At 46.1% G+C, this 22,521-nt stretch overlaps 3 protein-coding genes across 15 annotated transcripts in view; all 3 read left to right on the top strand.

Moving 5' to 3' along the window:
• myo5aa (myosin VAa) overlaps positions 1–6,839 on the top strand; it is a 44,526-nt gene extending 37,687 nt beyond the window's left edge. For 8 of the 12 annotated variants that reach the window (XM_025006497.2, XM_025006500.2, XM_025006496.2 and 5 more), the window contains 11 exons: positions 256–454; positions 1,106–1,171; positions 1,592–1,685; positions 1,766–1,915; positions 2,024–2,178; positions 2,277–2,366; positions 3,179–3,329; positions 3,405–3,687; positions 3,773–3,947; positions 4,048–4,128; positions 4,424–6,839. In XM_025006497.2, the coding sequence (XP_024862265.1) occupies positions 256–454; positions 1,106–1,171; positions 1,592–1,685; positions 1,766–1,915; positions 2,024–2,178; positions 2,277–2,366; positions 3,179–3,329; positions 3,405–3,687; positions 3,773–3,947; positions 4,048–4,128; positions 4,424–4,576 (1,597 nt within the window). In that variant the 3' untranslated portion in view covers positions 4,577–6,839. The remainder of the gene's footprint in view (positions 1–255; positions 455–1,105; positions 1,172–1,591; positions 1,686–1,765; positions 1,916–2,023; positions 2,179–2,276; positions 2,367–3,178; positions 3,330–3,404; positions 3,688–3,772; positions 3,948–4,047; positions 4,129–4,423) is intronic. The other 4 variants (XM_017418708.2, XM_025006501.2, XM_025006499.2 and 1 more) reach the window with 1 other exon arrangement.
• Positions 6,840–7,246: 407 nt separating this feature from the next.
• Positions 7,247–17,826, top strand: gnb5b (guanine nucleotide binding protein (G protein), beta 5b). Its single transcript, XM_017418802.3, has 13 exons — positions 7,247–7,356; positions 7,969–8,123; positions 9,110–9,221; positions 10,490–10,626; positions 10,761–10,802; positions 11,374–11,450; positions 11,556–11,688; positions 14,187–14,330; positions 14,521–14,612; positions 15,232–15,280; positions 15,500–15,596; positions 15,833–15,999; positions 16,464–17,826. The coding sequence occupies exons 2-13, from the start codon at positions 7,998–8,000 to the stop codon at positions 16,473–16,475; spliced, it is 1,188 nt and encodes a 395-aa protein (XP_017274291.1). The 5' UTR covers positions 7,247–7,356; positions 7,969–7,997; the 3' UTR covers positions 16,476–17,826.
• A 150-nt stretch (positions 17,827–17,976) lies between these two features.
• Positions 17,977–20,852, top strand: bcl2l10 (BCL2 like 10). Of its 2 annotated transcripts, XM_025006502.2 has the most exons (4): positions 17,977–18,134; positions 18,914–19,387; positions 19,985–20,139; positions 20,221–20,852. In XM_025006502.2, the coding sequence occupies exons 1-3, from the start codon at positions 18,009–18,011 to the stop codon at positions 20,105–20,107; spliced, it is 723 nt and encodes a 240-aa protein (XP_024862270.1). In that variant the 5' UTR covers positions 17,977–18,008; the 3' UTR covers positions 20,108–20,139; positions 20,221–20,852. The 2 variants fall into 2 exon arrangements, with proteins under 2 accessions (XP_024862270.1, XP_017274292.1); XM_017418803.3 differs by having other exon boundaries at positions 19,985–20,852.
• The last annotated feature ends 1,669 nt before the right edge of the window (positions 20,853–22,521 follow it).

The raw sequence follows: 22,521 nt of genomic DNA, 5'->3' as shown, positions 1-22,521 counted from the left end.
TTTGGGTTTATTGAATGGAAAGTGACCCTCTGTCGGCTCTGTTTCTGATCTCTGATGGCTGGTTTTGCTTGTTTAGAGGAGCGTCTCTGTAGAAACGATAAATATAACTCAGAGAGGCAGGATTCTGTCTCTGCTCAGCATGCTGCTGCTGCTGCTGGCCCACATCACTACACTCCCAGCGTGTTCCTGCCTCTTCAATACCCTGAAGCTAAACTCTTTCTCCTCCCGTTCTCGCTCTCTCTCTGTCCCGCTCAGGTTGCTGGAGCACCAGCTCCAGACTCAGCGGAGAACTTACGAGAACGAGACGGAGTCGCTGCGAGGCGAGCTGCAGAACGTCAAGGAGGAGAACAACCGGCAGCAGCAGCTGCTGGCCCAGAACCTGCAGCTGCCCCCGGAGGCCCGGATCGAAGCCAGCCTGCAGCACGAGATCACCCGGCTCACCAACGAGAACCTGGTACGCTGCAGCGCGCACACACACACACACACACACACACACAAATACAGGCAAATCTGTAAGAAAATCATTCAAAGCACAAACAAACAAGCGTTAAAACTACAAAAGGAGACATTTAAAGCTTAAAAAAGGAAGAGGAAACAAAGAAAAGGTCAAAACCTTTTAAAACAAGGAAGGACCACATAAGACACACAAGTTGGGTTATTTGGAACCATTGTGGCCTTTTTCAGATAGTCTTTGTGTAGAAATAAACCCCAGCACTCGGCTGCTCAGAGCATTTCACTGCATCTGACTGAATCAGTCGGTCCTAATAAACTAAATCTATCACATCTGATGTATATATCCACCAAAAGGCAAATAAACACATTTGCATTTACTTGTATATTATGAAAGTTAACATTTGTTTGCTGCACTTGTCTTAATTCTTAATAACGTTAACATAGTTCTTGAAAAGTCAACAGCCGATGATATGAGATGAACAGAAAGATGGTATTTATTTACTTTGTCTATCAGAAATAAACAATCAGTTTGGAGTCTGACTTTGTTTTCATCAGAGTTTACAAAGTTTACTGGTTAAGTGGGGATTTAGCCATTAAGAGTCGTTAGGATGTGATGTTCAGCTCACGCTGTGTGGATGGTGTCGCCTGACAGGAATTCATGGCCAACGACCCCGCAGCGTCCCAAGAGGCTCGAGTCATCATTTTACGACGGATGGTTGTATGTAGAGGCGTGTGTGTGTGTGTGTTTGCACGTGTGTGAGAACTAACTGAAGTTTTTTTTGTCCTCTGAATAAGACGGTGCTGAGTGTCGTTCTAACTCGCTACGTTAGCTCTAACTCACAGCGCAGCGGCTCGGCACACTTTTCTCTTTTCTAACAGCCAGTAAGACCTGCAGCCTTCCTCCCTCTGAGAATCAGCCCCGCAGCCCTGACGCCGTCTTTTCTTTGTCCGTTTGTTTTTGCCAGATGTGAATTTCAACGGCTTGATTAGAAAAATTTAGGATTTATTTACTCTGTTTTTAGTTGCTCTAATTCACCACTAGGGGGCAACATTGTTTAGTAGTCCAAGTCAAATCAGGTTTCTTTTTGTCTTTCCTTGATGCCTTTTCATTCATTGCCTCGTCCCTCCGCTTGTTTAGGATCTGATGGAGCAGCTGGAGAAGCAGGACAGGACCATCCGTAAGCTGAAGAAGCAGCTGAAGGTTTATTCCAAGAGGATCGGTGAGATGGGAGGTAAGGGAGACCCCGCAGATGATAACGTGTTCAGTGCCCTGGATGATTTGCCGACTCTCACATGAGCTGTGTCCCCTCAGCGGGTCAAACCGAGGGCCAGACGTCCCCAGGACAGATGGTGGAGGAGCCCATCCACCCTGTGAACATCCCCCGCCGGGAGAAGGACTTCCAGGGAATGCTGGAGTACAAGAGGGAGGACGAAATGAAGCTGGTGAAGAATCTCATCCTGGGTAAGAAGCAGCAGCGAGCCAGATGAAGCGCCGTTGTCGTGAAAGATTTATGCAGTTTTTAACCACGGGAAATCTAAAAATAAGCCCGTTCCTCTTCCGCGTCTCCAGAGCTGAAGCCTCGCGGCGTAGCCGTGAATCTGATCCCAGGTCTTCCCGCCTACATCCTGTTCATGTGTCTGAGACACGCAGACTATCTGAACGATGACCAGAAGGTCCGCACGCTGCTCACGTCCACCATCAACAGCATCAAGAAGATCCTGAAGGTGAGTTTAGGTGGTGAGGGTAAAGAATCCCCATCTTTACTTCACTGGATACAGCCCGTGATCAAATAAATGTTTTTTTTTTTCTTCTCCTCCTTTAGAAACGAGGCGACGACTTTGAGACGGTCTCTTTCTGGCTGGCCAACACCTGCCGCTTCCTGCACTGTCTGAAACAATACAGTGGAGACGAGGTGATTTTTCTGCTCAGCTCATGGAGACGGGTTTGAGGATTTACCAAGATTAGGCTTTTTAAGGGGTTGAATCATTAATTGTGTCAGTTCGTGGAGCACTAACACTAAAAAATGACCAACTGGAAGTCAAAAAACATGTAGAAACTCTAATTAACTATCCAGCTAGTCATAAAACTTGAGTTAGATTTCCAGTCCTCATCATTGTAGAGATAAAAGATGATTTTTTTAAAACATTTGAGGGGAACTTAATGAGTTTAAAGTTAAACATAAACAATAATTATCAACAAAATGATGGAGATTTATTATTCCGGGGAGCTTAGTGCCTTAATTTTAACCCAGAAACGGCTCAGATGGAAATGTTCGGCTCTGATTTACAAATATTTGCTGAAGCGGCTCATTTCATTAACGGCCCAATCAGTCCGCCTGGAGACATGACACTAAATAAAAGACTGGTTCTTAATAACCGGACATGTTTATTGTTGCTCCGGCTCAGGTCATAAAGATAAACGTTTTATTTAGTGATTGACTTTTATGCAACAGTCGTTTTGTTTAAGCAACAAAACGACTTTGTGCTGACTCAGGTCGGCTGCACACCCATAAAAATATCTGAATCAGCTTCTTTAGGAGGAGGTGTTTGAAGAAGAAACCAACCTGCCGTGTCTCGACATGCTCCTGCTGCGACAGCAGCAGATTTTACTTTCTTTATTTAGACAAGACAAAGAAGGGTCCATAAAAAATGAAAAAAAGGGAAAAGCTGAAAAGTGTTTTCTTTTCGTCTTAACACCTGCTGTCGTTGTGATTCTGTGCCACAGGCCTTTATGAAGCACAACACACAGAGGCAGAACGAGCACTGTCTGTCCAACTTCGACCTGGCTGAATACAGACAAGTCATCAGTGACTTGGCCATTCAGATCTACCAGCAGCTCATCAAATGCATGGAGAACATCCTGCAGCCCATGATAGGTGTGTGCGTGCAGAGCAGCAGTCCTGTGGAGTTACTTGACGCAGCTGCTAAGTGTGTGTGTGTGATCCTTCCAGTGTCCGGCATGTTGGAACACGAGACCATCCAGGGCGTGTCGGGGGTGAAGCCCACAGGTCTCCGCAAGCGCACGTCCAGCATCGCCGACGAAGGCACCTACACGCTGGACTCCATCCTGCGGCAGCTCAACGCCTTCCACTCCATCATGTGCCAGCACGGCACCGACCCCGAGCTCATCAAGCAGGTGGTGAAGCAGCTGTTCTACATCATCGGCGCCGTCACCCTCAACAACCTGCTGCTGCGCAAGGACATGTGCTCCTGGAGCAAAGGCATGCAGATCAGGTAGGAGGGGCCGAGCGTTCTCTCAGCTGGCGACCCCGCCACTTGTTTTCGGTCCGAGCCACTAACCGCCGGCGCTCGCACGCAGGTACAACGTCAGCCAGCTGGAGGAGTGGCTCAGGGACAAGGGGCTGATGACCTGCGGAGCCAAGGAGACGCTGGAGCCTCTGATTCAGGCCGCTCAGCTGCTGCAGGTGAAAAAGAAGACCGACGAGGACGCAGAGGCCATCTGCTCCATGTGCCAGGCTCTCACCACCGCTCAGGTAAGCTCCACCGCCAGCACAAAACACAAATAAAACATCATTCCGTCACGTTTCAGAGGGGCTAAAATACAGCTGCTGTGTTTCGGTTTGTTTCCTTCAGATTGTTAAAGTCCTGAACCTGTACACTCCAGTCAACGAGTTTGAGGAGAGAGTATCAGTTGCTTTCATACGAACCATACAGGTAATTTATAAAGATGTATCTACGTTAATATTATTAAACAATGTTCAACAAAAACACCTTCAAAACTCCTGTCACTGTAGACATTTTGATGCTTTGAGTTTATTTAAAAGTATCTCCAACTAAGGAGGTAAGTTTAGCTAAGCAGCAGGTTTGACTTGTTTCTTAACCTCCATTTTTATTCATTTGAGTTGCTTCAGAAACTCTTTAATAATCTGGTTTCCTATTGTTACATTTTTGTCCCTCAAATTTGTAAACCCTTAAATCTGTTTTGCTTTTGTCTTTTTTTTTTCCCCAGACTCGTTTGCGAGATCGTTGCGAGAGTCCTCAGCTCCTGATGGACACGAAGATGATCTACCCAGTCACCTTCCCGTTCAGCCCCTCCTGCGTTGCCCTGGAAACCATCCAGATCCCCGGCTCCCTCAACCTGGCCTTCCTCACCCGCGTCTAATCCGAGAGCCCACGGGACCGCCCCGAGCTGGACTTTTACAAGTCACCCGCCAACCCAAGAAATAAAAACAAAACAAAACAAAAAAAAAATGACGAAAACGCTCCCAACACCAGACTCCCAGCTAATTAGAACGATCAGGTCCTGTATCGACGCGCGCACACAGTTCTTAAACACACAAGATAAATGACACTTCCTCTCTTCCAAACACACACACACAGAAACAGGCTTCACCCACAGCCGCTGCAGCAGGTTTAAATCTGTCCATAAGCCTCCGCCCACCGTTTGTATAAACGCCAGGAGCCCAATCAACTCCATCGACAAAAAAACGAGTCGGCCCGAGAAGCCGCGCCCTCACCCTTCCTCCCCCGTAATCGTTAAGGTAGCCGTTGTTAACGTCCGCCGCGAAGGAGAACGTCGTCAGATGAGAGCAGGTCCTGAAGGAGGTCAAAGCGGCGTCAGGAGGAGCTGTTTCGGCGAAGGCAGCGGTGACGCTCTCTCCTTCCGCCCTCCCCGCCTGTACTATATTATTTATACATAAACAAATCTATATAAATAGGAATAATATATATCATGTATTTTATTTATTGAACATGTCGCCACCACCAGCAGCTTGGTTTGAGTTGCTGTTTTATTTCAATATTAGGTCCGATAAATCCACCCGACGTTATCATCACGTCATACAGCTCTCATTAGCATGGGTCTTTTTTTTTTTTTTTTTTTTTTGCAGATGAAGTGCAGATATAAACAAGGAGAGATCCCAACCCGCTTCCATCTTTACTGTTTACAGCCGTGACCAGAGACTTTCACCGCACTGCAGACACACACCTGTGCGCCCGACATCTCGCTGATTTTGTTCGTTCGTTCTTCTGGTCCGAGCCTTGAGCGACGCTTCACCGTTCTCATTGTGTACTTATTTATTTCAGTATTGTCTCTTTTTTTTAAGTTATATATATATATATATATATATATTATAAAGCCATGTGTTACGGAGCAGAACGAACAAACATATTTCTGGAGCTGAAGTTATTTAACTGTTTTTTTTTGTTGTTGTTTTTTCGCGGGCCGATTCAGTCCCCTTCCGCCTTTCGCCTTTCTTGTTTGTGTGACACAACGTGGGCTTTTACCACCAAATGAAATGCTTTTGTTTTGGTTTGTGCTCGCTTTCAGAGCTGCTACTTTAACCAGAGGAGCATGACCTGTTTCCATCATTTCACCTGCATGGACTCGGCTTCATCAGCAGCTGAAGAAATCGGCCTGCATGTCAGTAAAGAGTTCCTGTCACGTTTGCTTCACTCCCCGCCTGACTTAGCCCAGTTACTTCACTGCTGTATTAATATTTCACTGCAGTTCGAAGGAATAAAAAAAAAAACAAAAGCAAACCCCTTAAAATAAACACTTCACAGCAATACAAGACTGAAAAATATCAATTTCCGAAAGCTTATTCATCCGAGTCTGTTATCGTCGAAGTTTGTTCTTTTTTGGCACTTTAACATCCAGCTGCTCACACTGGGACCACTTTTTAAAAGTATTTTTTTTTTTGTTTAGATGTCGTGGTTTGTGTAAAGAGGACATATCTGGTAGTTTTGCCAAGAAGGGCGGCGATGGAAGGGTTAATTTACCATTTGAATGTTAATGATTTTAGCTGCACATTGTAGTCGAAGCCTTATCTGAATGACTCACCGCTAACATTGTGGCATTGCTGTTCTGTTTTCTTTTTTTGTTTTTTTTAAATCGATTTATTTATTTTCCTAAATGTGATCATTTTTTTTGTTTGTTTGTTTTTGAAGATGCATGTCCTTGTCCCGCAGACGGGTTGTTTTAACCCTGCGAAGGACAGGCGGTAAATCTTCCTCCTCCTCCTACGAGCTCCTCGATGGCGATCAGACAGAAAGAAAAACACGCCGCTGCGTCGTTCTCTATCCTCGGATGAGAGAGCAGCTTGTACGATACGAGCTCGACGTCGTAATTCGCCACAGTCCTCGTCGGCGCCGGAGTTAATTATGTCGTTTAAAAGAGAGTTGGTTAAAAAATAAATAAATAAAAACGTAAGATGCGTCCCAACCCCAGCTGTCGTGGTACGGGTGTGAAGCCAGTACCGGACGTTCTCCTCTCGTGTGTACGCCGGACAAACTGGACTGTAGTTTTCTGGTAGCTGTGCTTCGTGAACGTGTTCACCGTTACAATAAAATAAAAAATAAAAAAAATAAAAACCTTGGAATAAACTTTCAAATGTGTAAAAGTCCAATAAAAGAATTCAGCACTGCCTGGTTGTCCGTCGGAGAGCTTTTTGTGTTTGCTTTTTATTCCTAAAAGTTCATTTAATCAGATGTTTATATTGACTGAACCCCTGAACTGTTCGGGTATTAAATGGGACGGGATTATCTGGATAATAAAGAAAATGCCACTGTTTTCTTCTAGGATGCCAGGTTGTGTCAGTTTTCCACCTGAAAGATCATTTAACAGCTGCTTGGAGGTCCGAGCAGAGCAGAGTGTCAGACTCCAGGCCTCGACGCTCCACCGTCCTGGAAGTTGTTGTAGGTCTTCCTGCTCCAACACACCTGATTCAAACGCCTTAATCAAATCATCAAGTTCTCCAGCAGCACGTCCACAAGTCGTCCGTTTAAAGCAGGTGATTTAAAGCGAGAACGCGTCTAAAATATGCCGAGGAACCAGAGTCTGACACCTGCGGCTTAGACACTTTCCTAAGGAGCTTATCGTCCCTCGCTGTCAGTCCTCCACAGCTCCTCGTACGTCTCCAGACGCAGACGTCCTCCTGTCAGGTAAGACTTGTTTAGTTACGGTTTTTCATGGAAAGTCTGTCGGTGCGAATTATTTGATTCCTGTTCCCCGTGTTCCAGACGTTCTAAAATCTGCTGAGAAGGAGAATCTTTTTTAATTTAAAGACAGCAAAATGTATAGAGTACGAAAGCACGGTAGTACCTGTCTTCTTACCTGATGTCTTTTGGTACAAAACTGTCAATTTGGTTCTGTGACCCTTCAAAATAAAAGCAGGAGAAGTGTAACACAATCAGACAAAAAATAGACCTACTTGTGTAACTGTGCTGTAGTATGAAGTGTATTTAATGTATCGTTTGGCCATATTTTATCCCACATGTAATGTAACACAAACAGTTGTTTACTTGTTTGTTGAACCGTCCTGTGGCTGTGTGTGTGTGTGTGTTGCCCAGAATAGCTGCTCCTCATCTGGTCTGAAGCTCTGAGGAGGATCAGCGTGGAGTAGATTAGCGACTGCTTACCTCTTGGTGCAACACACACACACACCTACACACACACTCTCAGCCCAGCATTGAGGAGACAAAAAGAAACTTGAAGCCCGAACGGCCTCCTGTGTGTGGGCCGGATGATGGAGCTGACCTTTTGGCTTTCCGCAGCTCGTTGGTGACCCGTCCCGCCCGCAGCCATGTGTGACCAGACGTTCCTGGCGGCCACGTTTGGCCCGTGCGACAGCTGTGGGAAGGCCAGTCCTCTGATGAACATCTACGTCAAGAACGAGCCCATCAACTACTGCTCCTTCTGCGTGGAAATGGTAACGGAAACAGTTAAATCACGTCACGCTCCTGATCAGCCATGTTCCAAACCTGGACTCATGTCCACAGCCTGATGATGATGATGATGATGATGATTACTTTAATTTACAAAATCTGGGCTTAATCTGGTCTTTTTCCAGTGATCCTGGCTGAACTTAACCTTGATTCAATCACTGAGCTTGACTCTGCGCTCCTCATCAGTCAGGATTAATTCATCCTGGAGGGTTTTCATGACACATCCTGATTCCAAACACTTTCCCTAAAACTCTTAATGATCGCTTCTATTCTTTGATGGCTGGTAGTCATTTGGCAGCGACAAACTGACAGGCAGGTTCAGATAATTAACTTGGTTCTGAAATAAACCAGGATGGAGTCAAGATACAAGCCAAGAACACTCAAATCTTTTTTTACACGCAGATTCTTGGATGCAATGAAACAAATGGATCGAATAAGAGAGTTATAATTTGACATTGGTCCTCACTAATTATACTGCTATTATATAAAAAACAGACTTGGCTGACTTTTAGAATGAAGATATATTTCATCAACGTGGTCCAAAGCCTCTATGGAAGCCCATTTCTGCCACTAAACTGACGAAAATTGGCAATTTCTCATTTTAAAACTGACTTTAAACAAATTGAAGCCATAAAAGTTGACAAAATATAAGATGTTTCGGAGTTTTTGTTTTAAATCTTTGTTGCTTCTGACATAATTTCTGCATTTATTAAATGACTGGGGGTTAATGTGACTCAAACTGTATTTTAGTTTCATGTTTGTTCCTCCACACTTGAACGAGCCGCAGCTGTAGTTTTAATAGTTTAAATTTATTAAATATTTGTCGCTCCTGTTTTCTGCTGGGAGGGGCTGAGAGCGGCACGCGCGGCGGCATCACTGGTCGCGCTCGTGCCGCGGCCGTTTAACGGAGCTCTGACTGACCGGGCCGGTTCTCCTCCTCCTCCTGCTCCTGTTGTTGTTGTTGTTGAAGATGGCCTGCCAGGGACTCCAGAGCGGAGAGACCCTGACCTCCCTGAAGAAGGAGAGCGAGAACCTGAAGAAGAAGCTCGAGGAGGAGCGGGGCAAGCTGACCGACGTGGAGCGTGAGTGTTGGGGGTCAAAATGCACCCCGCTGAGCCGCCATGTTTGTCTTCTTTACTGAAACTAATGGAAATCAGGCAGCCGCTTCACTGATGTCTGCTGGGTTTAGACAACTCAGGTATGGCAGGCCGTTTTATCATATAATCAACCCACGCTTCTGTGGAAATTTGCTTCAAGTTATTAATGTGCGTTTGTTACTGAAATAGCTCACGAACCACTGGGCGGATTTTAATGAAACGTTCAGGGTTTAATCTTTAGATGTGTGTCTGCAATTAATCGCCCTTTTGGAGTCGATCCAATTCAAGATGGCCGCCACAACCGGCTGACCTTCGAAGCTACGAAAAACAGCTGCAGTTCAGTCGGTTTGGCAGATTTCGACCTGATGTTTGGCATGGTAGAAGCAGTAACCACTGGGAGTTGACCCACGTTGGTGTGTTAGCAAAATATCTAACACACTGCAGGGCGTATTTTGATGAAACAACCACTGGAGGAGCCTCTGCAACCCATCGATTTTTGGGGTCAGTCCAGTTCAAGATGCCCGCTGCAGTGTGTCAATAATAGCCAACACAGAAAAAGCTTTAACTCAGTCATTTTTTATAGATACTGACCTAAAATTTCATTTGGTAGTAGCTGAGAGTTACTCTGAGCACAACCCATTCATTTCATGCCAGAGACTAAAACTCTGACATTAAAGGTGGCGGGTGATATGCATTCCTTCAAGGAACGATAGGTCTTTATTTAGATGGCAGGAACTGGTCCTACTAGTCAGAATTTAAATTTAAAGTATCTAAAACAGCATTCCTACAAGTTAAAACTATCTTTTTGTCATTGGGGGAATTAGGTTTAATTAAATGTAACGTTTAACAGCTGGACTGGGTATGAATGGCAGGCGTCATTAAATGAGGTGGGAAAAAAAAGTGTTTTAGATTTCCAAAAAGACACTTTTAATGTTTCCAATCAGTCGTTCAGATATTTCAAACTTCATCGTCCCTTAAACAAATTCTGCCACTTCTGTTCTGTTTGATAAACACTGTGTTAGCTTGTTTAAATGTTTGCTTTTTGTACTTCCATTAGACTTCCTGTCTAATATTAATCTGTTTATTAGCGGAACGATTCTAAATATGATGTTTAAGAATAGAAATGGAACAAGACCACAAACACCAACGTGTTTGTTTGTATGTCAAGCGTCATTCTGTTTAACCTCTCTTACCATAGACCTTCCAGGACCTGGTAAATGTGTGTGTGTGTGTGTGCGTGTGTGTGTGTTCAGTGCACCAGGTCGCTGAGAAGGTCGAAGCAGTGGCGGCTCTCTCCATAAAGACCAGACGTGTGCTGAAGGGTCATGGGAACAAGGTGCTGTGCGTGGACTGGTGCAAAGACAAGCGTCGTGTAGTCAGCTCCTCCCAGGTACACGCAAGTACACAGAGCACAAGTACACAAAGTACAAGTACACAAAGTACAAACACACAGAAAACGAGCGAAGCACTGTGATGGTTTCCTTGTAAGTAGCCTGCTAACGTTGTGATGTTTCTCTAATCTAGGATGGAAAGATCATTGTCTGGGATGCTTTCACTCTTAATAAGGTAAGGAAACATCTTTATGATGTTCTTGTTTCAAAGGTGTGGGAGACACTTTAGTTGTTGTTAGAAGGGGAGAAAAGAGACGAAAAGTCCGAAACGTGTTTCTCAGGATACAGTTCTGATTATCTGTCCTTAAAATGAATATTAATCCGTCCAAACGACGACAAAAGGAGTAAAAACAATTATTCCCGAGGTGTGATTGTCCATTTCTCACAGCTCCGTCCTGCTAAATAAGCCGAAGAGTTTAATTTTTTTCAATTTAAGGCTCGGATGATCCGAGTGGCTCCTCTAAGAGAGGCGACATGACACGGTTAGACAGAAATATGCGTTTAAAGATAATCTATCCAGCTGTCCCTCTTAACGGCTCTGTTTGTCCAAGTGTGTGTGTGTGTCTTCACTGGTAGCCCAGACCTGTCCTGGTTTAATGGTTAATGTTTTATATATCTTACTGAGAGGCACGGAGGTCCTAATGGAGCAAACATACGCTCCACAGCAGGTTCACAGCAGCTGCTCTGTGTGTATATGTGGAACAAAAAAAAAAAAGAGGGTTTGCCACGTTGTTTGTGTCCCACAGGAACACGGGGTCACCCTGCCGTGTACGTGGGTCATGGCGTGCGCGTACGCTCCCTCGGGTTGTGCCGTGGCGTGCGGGTGGGTGCAGAGATTTTATCCTTTTTGGACATACATATTCTGTTAGTTTACAGAAACTCAACCTGCTTCCTTTTATTTGTGAACTTGTTTTCTCTCCTCCAACAGCGGGCTGGACAACAAGTGCTCAGTGGTCCCGCTGTCGTTGGACAGAAACGAGAACTTGGCTGCGAAGAAGAAGTCTGTGGCCATGCACACCAACTACGTGTCAGGATGCACCTTCACCAGCTCTGACATGCAGGTGAGCGACGGACACGGGCTCCAGTCTCGTGTGGATGCTGATCTGCTCAGGTGTCTCTTCCAGGTGAAGTCTTTCTGTAAGGCAGACGATGTGTTCTCAGAGGTCGCAGTCGACTGTGCGCACACGTAACCGGGCCCCTCGTGTTGTTAAAACGGCAAACCTTCTGGATGCGTTCTCTTCGTACGAGGAGATGAAGAGGCTGTCCTGTTCGGGCAACTTTACTCACTGGTTTGCAGCTTGACTGAAGAGGAAACGAAGTCCTGTTTTAAAGATGGCGACGGGCACTTTTACAAGTTGGACTTTGTTCCATGTTGAGGGAAACCTCAGTGGTTTCCAGGAGAATTCATGTTCTTTAAAGACACTGTCCCACCCGGACTGTCCATACACGTCATGTACTGGATATATATTTTAATATCTGTATATTTGAAGTTTTGTATCCCGGGATTAATATATATTGTTGCATCCTGTGCGTTCCCAGCCGGGAAGCAACGCGACAAAGGGCGGAGTCGAAAGAGGACAGGAAACGGTCGGAGCTGTTCGGCTTTAATAATTTACTCCCCTCTGGCTTCTTACAAAGCAGAGGAGCACCGTGAGGTGAGGAGGAGGAGGAGACAGAAAGGAGACAGGGAGAGGAATGATCCTCTGTCCTGGGAGTATTAATAGACTCTGAGTGGTTTTTATCTGCGAGAGAGTGGAGCACGCTGACCCCCGAGGGCAGAACATTTCACACAGACTTACACACACTTAGATTTCCTCCCTGCCTGCTTCTCCTTTCTGTCACTTGAGTCCACGAGGGACGAGCCCAGAGGTCTGTCAGGGCCGCCGGTTTGCGTCACTCACTTGTGTTTTTGTTTTCTTTCGATCGGCTTGCTGCTGCTCTGAACGTGAGCTCACGTGTGAAGCTTAAACGTGGCGGCGCGAAGAGGGGACTTGGAAATACCCTCGGTCCGTTCGCTTCATCCTGTGAGCTGGACAAACTTGAAAAATAAGCGAAGTACTGGCGTCCATTTTGGTGCATGGATGCGTCGCAGCATAAGTAAGGTTGCTATGGAGACATGGGTCGCCATGTCAAAAACTAAGATGGCCACCACTATATATATATATATATATATATATATATATATATATATATATGTGTGTGTGTGTGTGTAAATTGGCCACCACATTTATTTGAGGAAACTATAGCTTCCTCAAATGACTGGCCACCCTCTGGCTCCACCACTGCACCTGGTGGTGGATAAATTTGCTCCCTCTGCGTGTCAGGATACGTCACTCTACGCCGCCTCAGACAGTGAATTATCACCACAGGAAGGTAAATATATTCTCCCTCCAAGCTTATATCAGCAAAGATGTAGTGTCAGACTTCATCCCTTGTGAAAAACGTTCTCTAAACTTAGTTTCAGTGGATTTGAAACATGTGAACATGTCCGTGCAGCTCAACACCATCTGAGTGTCTCCTGATGCTTCAGTTCTTGGATATTAACACTAAAGGACTCATATTTAGTTGCCCTGTTCAATTCCAGTCGAGAAAAACACCCATCTCGAAAACTAAAAACATGCGGCAGCTTGTTAATCCTGAGGAAGGGTTTTAGATTTGGTCCCATAAAGAAGATGAACAAAGTTAAAACTGAAATAAAAGCTCTCCGTCCAATGGTTGGACAGCTGTGGTTCTCTGTCGCGCTCCTGGTTGAAGAGAAACTCTGACTGCGGGCAGGGTGGGGCGTGTGTTTGGAGCCTGAGGTCATCCAGGCAGGAGCTTTCTAATCAACCAGACACCAGCGATGCCTGCATGCGTCTCTGAGTGCCCATAATCTCCTTTTCATCCGAGGATTTGTTGACACTTCAGCACTTTGTGTGCCTGTTTGCGCACAGACGGACGCAGGCGCGGTGAGGATTTCCTGTGGGAGAGAAGTGGCGTTTGACCTGCAAAATGTTGCGAGGAAAACCCAAAACGGGGACGCCACTGACGGCCACGATGGTGGCGCTGTAAATAAATGGGATCAGTTCCTGGTTGCTCGAGCTCCCTGCTTCAGTTCTCAGTCCTCTGAGAACTGAAAGCGAAGCCAGCTGCTTTACAGGAAAGGGAACAGATAACTTCAGACAGCCGGTTCTGTAGGCGTCTGTGGCCACATGAGATCCTGTCGATCGTCTTCAGCGTGACGTATGCAGCCACAGCTACCCTGTTCTCTTACTTAAAAACCCTGGTTTCCCTGCATGCATGGGTCGTAGGCACGCCAGGTGGCAGAGAAGCATCTTTGAGAAACCGTCAGATGAACTGTAAGCTGTAGGCTGACACACACTCTCCACTCAGAATCCTACCACGCCGTTTAATGAACTCTTATCTTATTTAGGTAATTAAACACTCAGCATGTACGTGTTTCCTCTATCCAGTCTGCTTTAAGATGAACGCATGTTTCCATGTTCTGTGTTTTTGTTCTCAGTGTGTTGGGTGTACCCTTGCTCACAGGTGTATGACTCTCTCTGTGTGTGTGTGTTAGCTCCTGACCTCCAGCGGCGACGGCACGTGCGCCCTGTGGGACGTGGAGAGCGGTCAGCTGCTGCAGAGTTTCCACGGTCACACGGCAGATGTCCTGTCCCTGGACCTCGCCCCGTCTGAGACCGGAAACACTTTTGTCTCTGGGGTCAGAAACACATTCGCTCTTTACTTTTCTCCCATGCGACACACACCGAGTAAACTTTAAAATCGACAGTTCTCCTGTTCTGAAGTGGCAGATAGCTCTTTGACAGCTCAGACTAGCTGTTAGCTCATCAATCAGCTTCCCTGTTTTCTGTCACTAACATGTGTGTGCGTGTGTGTGTGTGTGTTGTCAGGGCTGTGACATGAAGGCCAACGTGTGGGACATGCGCTCCGGACAGAACATCCAGTCTTTCGATAGTCACGTGTCCGACATCAACTGCGTGAAGTGAGTCCGTTTAATCAATATACGAGAACGTCTGCGCAGTTTTTATTTTCTCCCCCCAGTGAGAAGCAACAAGAAGATATTTCCTGGAATGCGAACAGCTGGAGCCACAATTGTATTTGTGGCTCTCCCCAATGAACGCTCTAAGCACCACGCGTTGTGCTCATAGCTATTAGAGTCCACCCTGTCCGCCTGTTAGCAAAATATCTACAGCGTGGATTCAATGCGAACACAAGAAGTAGAGTAGTTTGTCTTTCTGATTACAACAAATGTAGATTAACCTGTGCTTTAGTTTGTTTTGTGTAAATATTCAGGCGCTCTTGGGGGCCCCCTGCTGGCCAGAGGAGGGGGGTTCTCTAACGCCTCGGGTCGGCTTTATCTTTAGGATCCTAAAACCTATTAAGCACAAATTTAAACTGAAATCTGAAGTTTTACAGACTTTAGCTTCATGTTTTGCTTTAATAATAAGACGACAGGTTTGAGTCTCAGCTTTGTGATGTAGTTTGAGCTGCAAAACTACTCTAATTTAAAACTAATCTACTCTTTTCTTTGTGTGTGTGTGTGTGTATAAAGTGTATCAGTACAGCAGTATGTAGTTGAACTTTTGACCATTTGTGTACAGGTACTACCCCAGCGGAGACGCATTTGCATCTGCGTCCGACGACGCCACGGTGAGTTCAGTCTGATGTGCTATATTGTTGTGTTTTGCTTTTTAGTTTTTGTCACTGATGTCGTAACAATGTGTTGATATAATGAGATTGCCGTGAATGAAGCGGCGTTACAAATGGACGTGTCGTCCGGTACGACCGTCCCTGGCGGTGACGAGCCGCAGTTTGTTTGCGTGCGCGTGCGGCGAGTTCTTCTCTAACGGTTCTGTCGGCACTCCTCAGTGCCGCTTCTATGACCTGCGAGCTGACCGCGAAGTGGCCGTCTATCAGAAGGACAGCATCGTCTTCGGGGCGTCCAGCGTGGACTTCTCTCTGAGCGGTGAGAGTTGAAATTTGTGAGACATATTTTGGTTCTCCGTTCTCTCCCCGACACATACCCTGGTCAATATCATGAAATTTAAGCTGAATAATGCTTCTATTTCAGGAACATTAGGTCACAGTTTCATCTGATCCCATCTGACTGCTTCCCCTTACTCTAAAATCCCCCACTTCCTTTTTTTTTGTTGTGTTTAAATATATTTTTACCATCACCCACATCCTATCCCAACCCCCCAGGTCGGCTGCTTTTCGCCGGTTATAACGACTACACCATAAACGTGTGGGACGTTCTGAAGGGGAACCGCATCTCCATCCTCTTCGGCCACGAGAACCGCGTCAGCAGAGTCCGGGTTTCACCTGACGGCACGGCGCTCTGCTCCGCCTCCTGGGACAACACCTTACGGGTGAGCCGGAGTCTCTTCTCCCCCACACACACACCACACACACACCACACACACACCTCCCCAGAGAACCGGGGAACGTTCAGGAACAGCCCCAGTCAGAAGTGGAATTTTCTTTCTGCACGTCCATCCAGAGAAGCGCGGAGGAGTTTCCTGCTAGGCAAAACAGGAAAAAAATGTATATTCTATTCATATTGTGGGCAAAACCCCACAGGTGTGAAAGGCTTTTCCTGGAGCTCTTCATTCACAGTGTTTAAAGTAAAGTTTGGATGGCATGTCAGCAGAATTCAGTGACTTCCTGGTCGATTAAAACTCAATCTGATCCATAAAAAAAACACACAAAAAGAGGGCATTTCCACCATCTATAGCTGGAACATCTCACAGCTAATTAACCTTACTGGCAGCCTGTTGGAATGGGCAGGATTTTAGATGATTTTAGACACTGAGCTGCTGCTTTTTCTTCACAGATTTGGGCCTAAATCGGTGTCGACCCCCCTCGCCCCCCTCACCCGGCTGCAGGAGTTCACCGACGGGGAAACTTCAGAAGCTCAACTTGGCTCCTTCTTTACCTGCTAATTTACCACAAAAAACCACATTTTTTTATTATTGTTTGTTTCTCGACCCATTATGTAATCACATTACTTATTTAGGAAGTATTAAATATTTGGAAAGAGGCTCAATCTGTGTTTTAGTCGCCGTTTAGGGCGTTCAGATGAGGACGCTCGTGTTTGTTCTGTTAACTTTTGTTCCTTGAGAGAACCTCGGCTGTGCAGAATAATGTCATTAAAGCACACTGTTGTTATTACTGCATCTTTAAGTCGCAGCTGAGGTTTTACCTGAGAGAGAAAATGAAGCAGGATTTTGAGTATTTGTGTTTTGTGTGACGTATGCTCGCAGTTCTTCCCTGAAGCTCCATCCTTTTCAATTTAATTATTAATTCTTGTCTTCCCCCTCTTTTGTGACAACACCGACTTTATTTACACACCTTTTATTATCTCGCTGTATGTTTGTTTATCTGTAGGAATAGAGAGTTACTCTTCAGGTAAGCATAATGTCAGAGTGACGAGGTTATTAAACAGCCTGACGTGGTTGGATGTTCCACTGCGTGGAATAAAACTGTGGGTTGTTACAGAAACACAGATGTAGAACGAGATCGACCTCAGTTTCACCAGATGGTGAGATGACGTGTTGCCTCTCAGCTCGTTTCCTGGAAGAGCGGATGTTTTACATGTCTGCTGAACTAGTTTGTGTCCTTTATTTTTATTATTAATATCCTTCTTTCATCGTGTCTTCATTTATTTTTCCCAGCGTTCAAAGGTTTGGTCAGCAAAACAATGAAGCACCTGGGTGCTTTTGACGTTCAGTTGTCCAAATCAAAACCTAAAGAAGAGGGAAACCCCGAGGAAAAACTACAAGGCGCAAAAAGGGAAAAAGGAGAACGAAACGGCAGGAGGAAATCACCTTGTAGTGAAAGTCCACAAAAAAAAAGAAGAATAAGACGTGAGCTGCAGTCTCTGCCACACATTTTGTTACCATTTCCTCCTCTTGTGCTCGTTGATCCAATCTGGTGCACCAGCTTTACGTCTCGTTACATTTTTGTTGGCAGATGAAACTAGTTTGAACTGAATTTAATAAAATTATTGCCTAAGATTGTACCGGGTTTCTAAAGTCTGAATAAAACAAATGTTAGTTTTAGTTCATATATTAGGTGTCTCATCTGAACTACTGTAAGTCTGAAGTCATTTTCTTAAATAATGATTACAAAAATGTATTATTTTTTTCTTGTACTGAGATTTAGTTAAGAAATAAAAAGTGGGATTCTGAAAATGATGTGTTAATGTGTGTGGTTGGTCATAACTTCAAGTGAAAATCAATAACGTAAAGTAGTGGCCTGTGGGGACTTCTGCGGGGTTTTTAAATTTATTTTTAATTTTCTCAGAAAGCAGTTGTGTGTGAATTTTCCTCTCTTAGTTTTATTTCCTTACAGACATAAGCGGAAGTAAACGCCATATATGGGCAATGTGGGCGGAGGAAATAAATGCGCAGCTCCGAGGGGGGAAGCGGCGACGAACGGAACGCACCGAGGTTCTCCTTCCGCCGTCTGGGTGCGCAGAGAGCCGTCGCATATCGCTGGGAGGGTAACCCTTTTTTTTGTTTGCTTGTTTTCGAAAGATAAACGTATTTAACACGTATTTGCTGTATTTCTTCGATACGAGAGCGCCACAAAGACGGAGGCGGTTGTGCGGCTGTCCGCGCAGAGCCGGCCCCGGCGGCTCAGTTAGTTCCCTGTAGTGAGTGATCCGTCCTTTGTGTCCTCCATTACTCTGCTGGCTGTCAGCGGTGCGGCGTTCAAGTTCACCGGTTTAACGCTGAAATAATTTTTATAAAACGGACAGTTGACATTACGCCGTCCCCCTCGAACTCCACCTCTGTCCGTGTTGTGTTTAATTTAACAGACACATTAAAGCTGTGTGTGTGTCGTGTTTAGCTTTTAACCGGTTCGCCGGGAGCTAGCTCGGCTCCGGCGTCGCCTTCAAGTGACTGACACGTCGCTAAGTGACGCACATTGTTGGGGATTTTTGTTCCCCTTCCTCCCCTTTCTAATTAATTAATTTATTTTTATCCAAGCCTCCCGTTTCTGTGTTTTTTAAAACGATAATTAAGAAGGGAGACATGGGGGTGGATTTGATGTCAGCACAACAAAGGCCAGTGTTGGAGCAGACAAAGCCCTCTTCACCTCAGGATGAGACAAAATGAAGCTTTTTGAGTTTTCACTTTCATTTTCAAACCTTGATGATTGTGACTGCAGGTCTTAACTAACTTTATGCCTTTTTTTAATGATTATTGGTGTTCATTCATCCTAATGAACCAACCTGTTGTCCTATTTTTCATTGTAACATATGTTTTCTGCCTTCAGAAAATGTCCTGTGGGCTGTGGAAAGAGACCCTGGCTGTAGCGGAGGACTACCTGTCCCTGCACTGCCCGAGCCCATGCCCAGGCTCTCCACCTCCCAGCGACACTGCCGCCGCCGCCGCCGCCGCCATGAGGCGCCTGGGCCAGGCCATGGAGGCGCAGCACCAGGCCCGCTTCCACTCCCTGGCCCAGAACTTCCTGAGGCACTGCGGGCCGGACCTGTGCTCCGGCCTCAGGAAGGTGATGGACGAGATGGCGGGAGACGGACACTTTAACTGGGGGAGGGTGGTGTCCCTGTTCACCTTCACCGGGGTGCTGCTGCGACAGCTGCAGGAGCAGCAGCGGGGCTCGAAGCCGGGGCTGGACCCCGGGCAGCCGCAGGAACTGGAACCCGTAAGCTGTCGGGCGCTGGCCAAGACCATAGCCGATTACCTGGAGGAGCACAAGAAAGACTGGTTGCTGGAGAACAATGGATGGGTATGTTAGTCCTGTCTACACTTTATTATCTGACCTGCATGTAGGAGCTTTGTGTCTGAAATGAAAGGACTGGAAAGCACCTTCTCTGCCCGGGTTCATCTTAAAGACTTCTTGAAAACCAGCTGCTCTTTTCTTTCGTTTTTCATCTTGTTGGCAAACATGAGCGTTGAAGCTCAGGGTTCAGTCACCATATCCTAACGGGCTGGTCTTAAATCTCTCCATTGAAGTCAACAAGACTGGATGCCTCCTTTTATGAATGGGCTCGCCCACGTAAACACACACACACACACCCCTCCTTTCTGTAGCCGGCAGCTGGTTTCAACAGACATGCAGCCAGATGGACTTTTTGTAGTAACAGTCAAAGCTGTGTTGAACTTGGCGTCCAAGCTTAGCGTTGTATGACCAGAAAAACACGCAGCTGCGGCGAGGGGGGGGGGGACGACACCTGGAGCTCGCTGCCCAGACGTGAGGCCCCGTTGTGAAATCACACGCTTGTTTTGAGTGATTAAAGTTCTTGTTCTGTCCTTTGTTTTTGTTTTGTTATTTTTGTAATGCCTGTGTTGATTCTCTCTTTGTGTCCTCTTCCGCCTCCTGCAGGAAGGATTCTGTCAGTACTCCCGCAAAGCCACCGAAGCGAGTCAGGACTCGTCGATGAAAACGGCGCTGGTTGCCGCTGCCGGGGTCGGCCTCGCCGGACTCACCTTCCTCCTGGTGCGCTAGCCCTCAGCCGACCTCTCACCTAGGCGGGACAAGTAAAGGCTCGAATTTTAACGTTTTTATGCTGCAAAAGATGCAAACCCTGTAGAATCTTTTTTTTTTTTTCCTGGGTTTAGATTTCCTGTTCTCCAAATGTTTGCACATATTCCGCCTCTCTACGAGCAGCAACACTGACACTCTGCTGCTGTCCTGAAGACTGTAAAAAAAATCGATTCGGATGCCTTGAGGAAGTTTCGAATGACTGACATCAATTTTCTTTTTGTTAATCAATGAAGCTCAAAGCTTTTTAACCCCCCCCTTTCAGCTGTGCAGCTAAAATACCTTTTTTATTTCCCCTTCCCGACAGATCTGGGTTTAGCTGCCTTTTTCCACTCGTTTACTTGGCCAAGTTCTGTAAGCCATGCAGGACGTTCTCATGTATAATGTGTAAATTTAATATATTATATTTGATGAAACCTGAACTCCACTGAGCCCCGAGTTTTTGCTGTTATTTTGTGAAACGTTTGAGGTCAGCAGACGCGTCGATGATGACCATGATGATGATGATGACCCCAACATGGTGCTATAATGTAATCAAGTCAATCCACCAAACCAGGGACCAATTCGACCATTTCATTAAAATTATCATTTGTTGTATCCCCACCTCCCCTCAAAAAGAATCTAATTATATTTTTGCATCGTTTTCTTTTATTTATTGTAATGTTTTATAATAAAAAAAAGCATAATGGTGAGCTTTGACTCCTCGGCAGCTGCTTCTCAATCTGTGTGACTTTTTGTTCCTTTCTGTCCTAAATATGTGGCGTGAATAATGAACGATTCGGCCTGCTTTCATGTGCAGACAGGTTGGCATAAATAAGAAATGTCCCATCGGCTCGAACGTCCCGGGGGCTCAGCTTACACCAAACAGGATGTTTTAAGAAAATGCACCAAGCTGCGAAAAAGATGGAAAAGAAAAGCTACATGCTCATCAATATATTAGATCAATTTCTGAATGAATCCACGAGATAAACTGATGAGTCAAGATGATTCAGGTCTGAAATCCTGAGTCAATTACAGGAAGTACACAATGACGACAGGTTAACCAGTCTTTGCTCTGAGGACATGGTCCTCAGAAGGGAAAGGGTGGGAGTGAGGTCCTGCCTCCGGTGGAGGACTGTGAGGGAAGACCAGAGATTCTTCCCTCACTTATGGTCATGAAGTCTGCGCAGTGACTGAGGAAACAAGAACAGAGTTTTCTCCGCAGGTTAGCTGGCCTCTCCCTCAGAGACAGGGTGAGAAGTTTGGGGCTGGGAGTAGAGCCGCTGCTCCTCCACATCGGGAGGAGCCAGGTGAGGTGGTTCAGGCACCTGGGGGGGGGGGATCCCTGTGAATGCCTTGGAATCCTCCAGGAAGAAGCGGCTGTAGAGGGCGAGGTCTGTGCCTCCCTGCTCAAACTGCTGCCCTCAAATAAGTGGTAGGTGATGGATGGATGTCCTCATTTATGATTTCCCTTTTGTAATGATTGTATTGAGAACACTAGTAATTGTTTTTGATTTCTGGAGCTCACTTCAGGACCACCAACCTGGTGTTCTGTGACCCACAGTGGGGTCCCTCCCCCAACATTTAGAACCACAGACTAAAGGCACATCTGTGCATAAATTTTCTGCTAACTGTATAATCAGAGCCTGCAGAAAGCTTCAAGCCTTCACTTTTTAAACTGAGTAGGATTTATTGTCACATATTAGACTCCTCAGTGAGTCTAACAGTGATACAAAGTATAAAAACATAAAACCTGCACACGGCTGACATACTTCAGTTTTAATCCTATTTGGGGAAACTGGCAGGATTCCTGCTGAAAGCTCCTGCTCCGTGCTGTCGTCCTGGTTTCCTCAGGGACGCCCGCCTATGACCAGTTTCTGCCACTGGAGGGACATGAGTCACAGGTGTTCCTCAGGGCGGAGGCGGACTCCTTCCCAGACGAGGGGTGGATGGTTTCAGCCTCCGCTCGGAGAAAGGCAGAACGAGGAAGGAAACGCGGGTTGCAAAACATCACCCTGCGAACCGGTTCCTCTTCACACGCCGTCATTATCAACACGCCATCGTCTGAAGACAAGCACTGCCACCCCCCACCCCCCACCCCCCAACACACACACACACACACACACGATCATCTGCTACAAACAGACCTACATGTGTGTGGGTGTGCACACCTGCAAACTGAAAGCCAACTTTCACATCTTCAGAGGAACCAGAAACTCGGCACGCCGTTTACGGATCCTGAAACCTTCAAACACACCAGTGACACCCCCTCCCCAACACCCCCGCCTCCCCAACCACAGCCATGACCCCTGAGCGCTTCAGATCTTACAGCTTCGTTAGCCGTTCGTTGTTTCAGTAGAGTCACAAACACAAGTGAAACTGTGGCGAAGTTCAGCTGA

This window comes from Kryptolebias marmoratus, linkage group LG15 (genome assembly GCF_001649575.2).
Source record: "Kryptolebias marmoratus isolate JLee-2015 linkage group LG15, ASM164957v2, whole genome shotgun sequence".
NCBI classification, from domain to species: domain Eukaryota; kingdom Metazoa; phylum Chordata; class Actinopteri; order Cyprinodontiformes; family Rivulidae; genus Kryptolebias; species Kryptolebias marmoratus.
The sequence above is the reverse complement of the archived record's forward strand: the minus strand, read 5'-3'. Positions and strand labels throughout refer to the sequence as shown.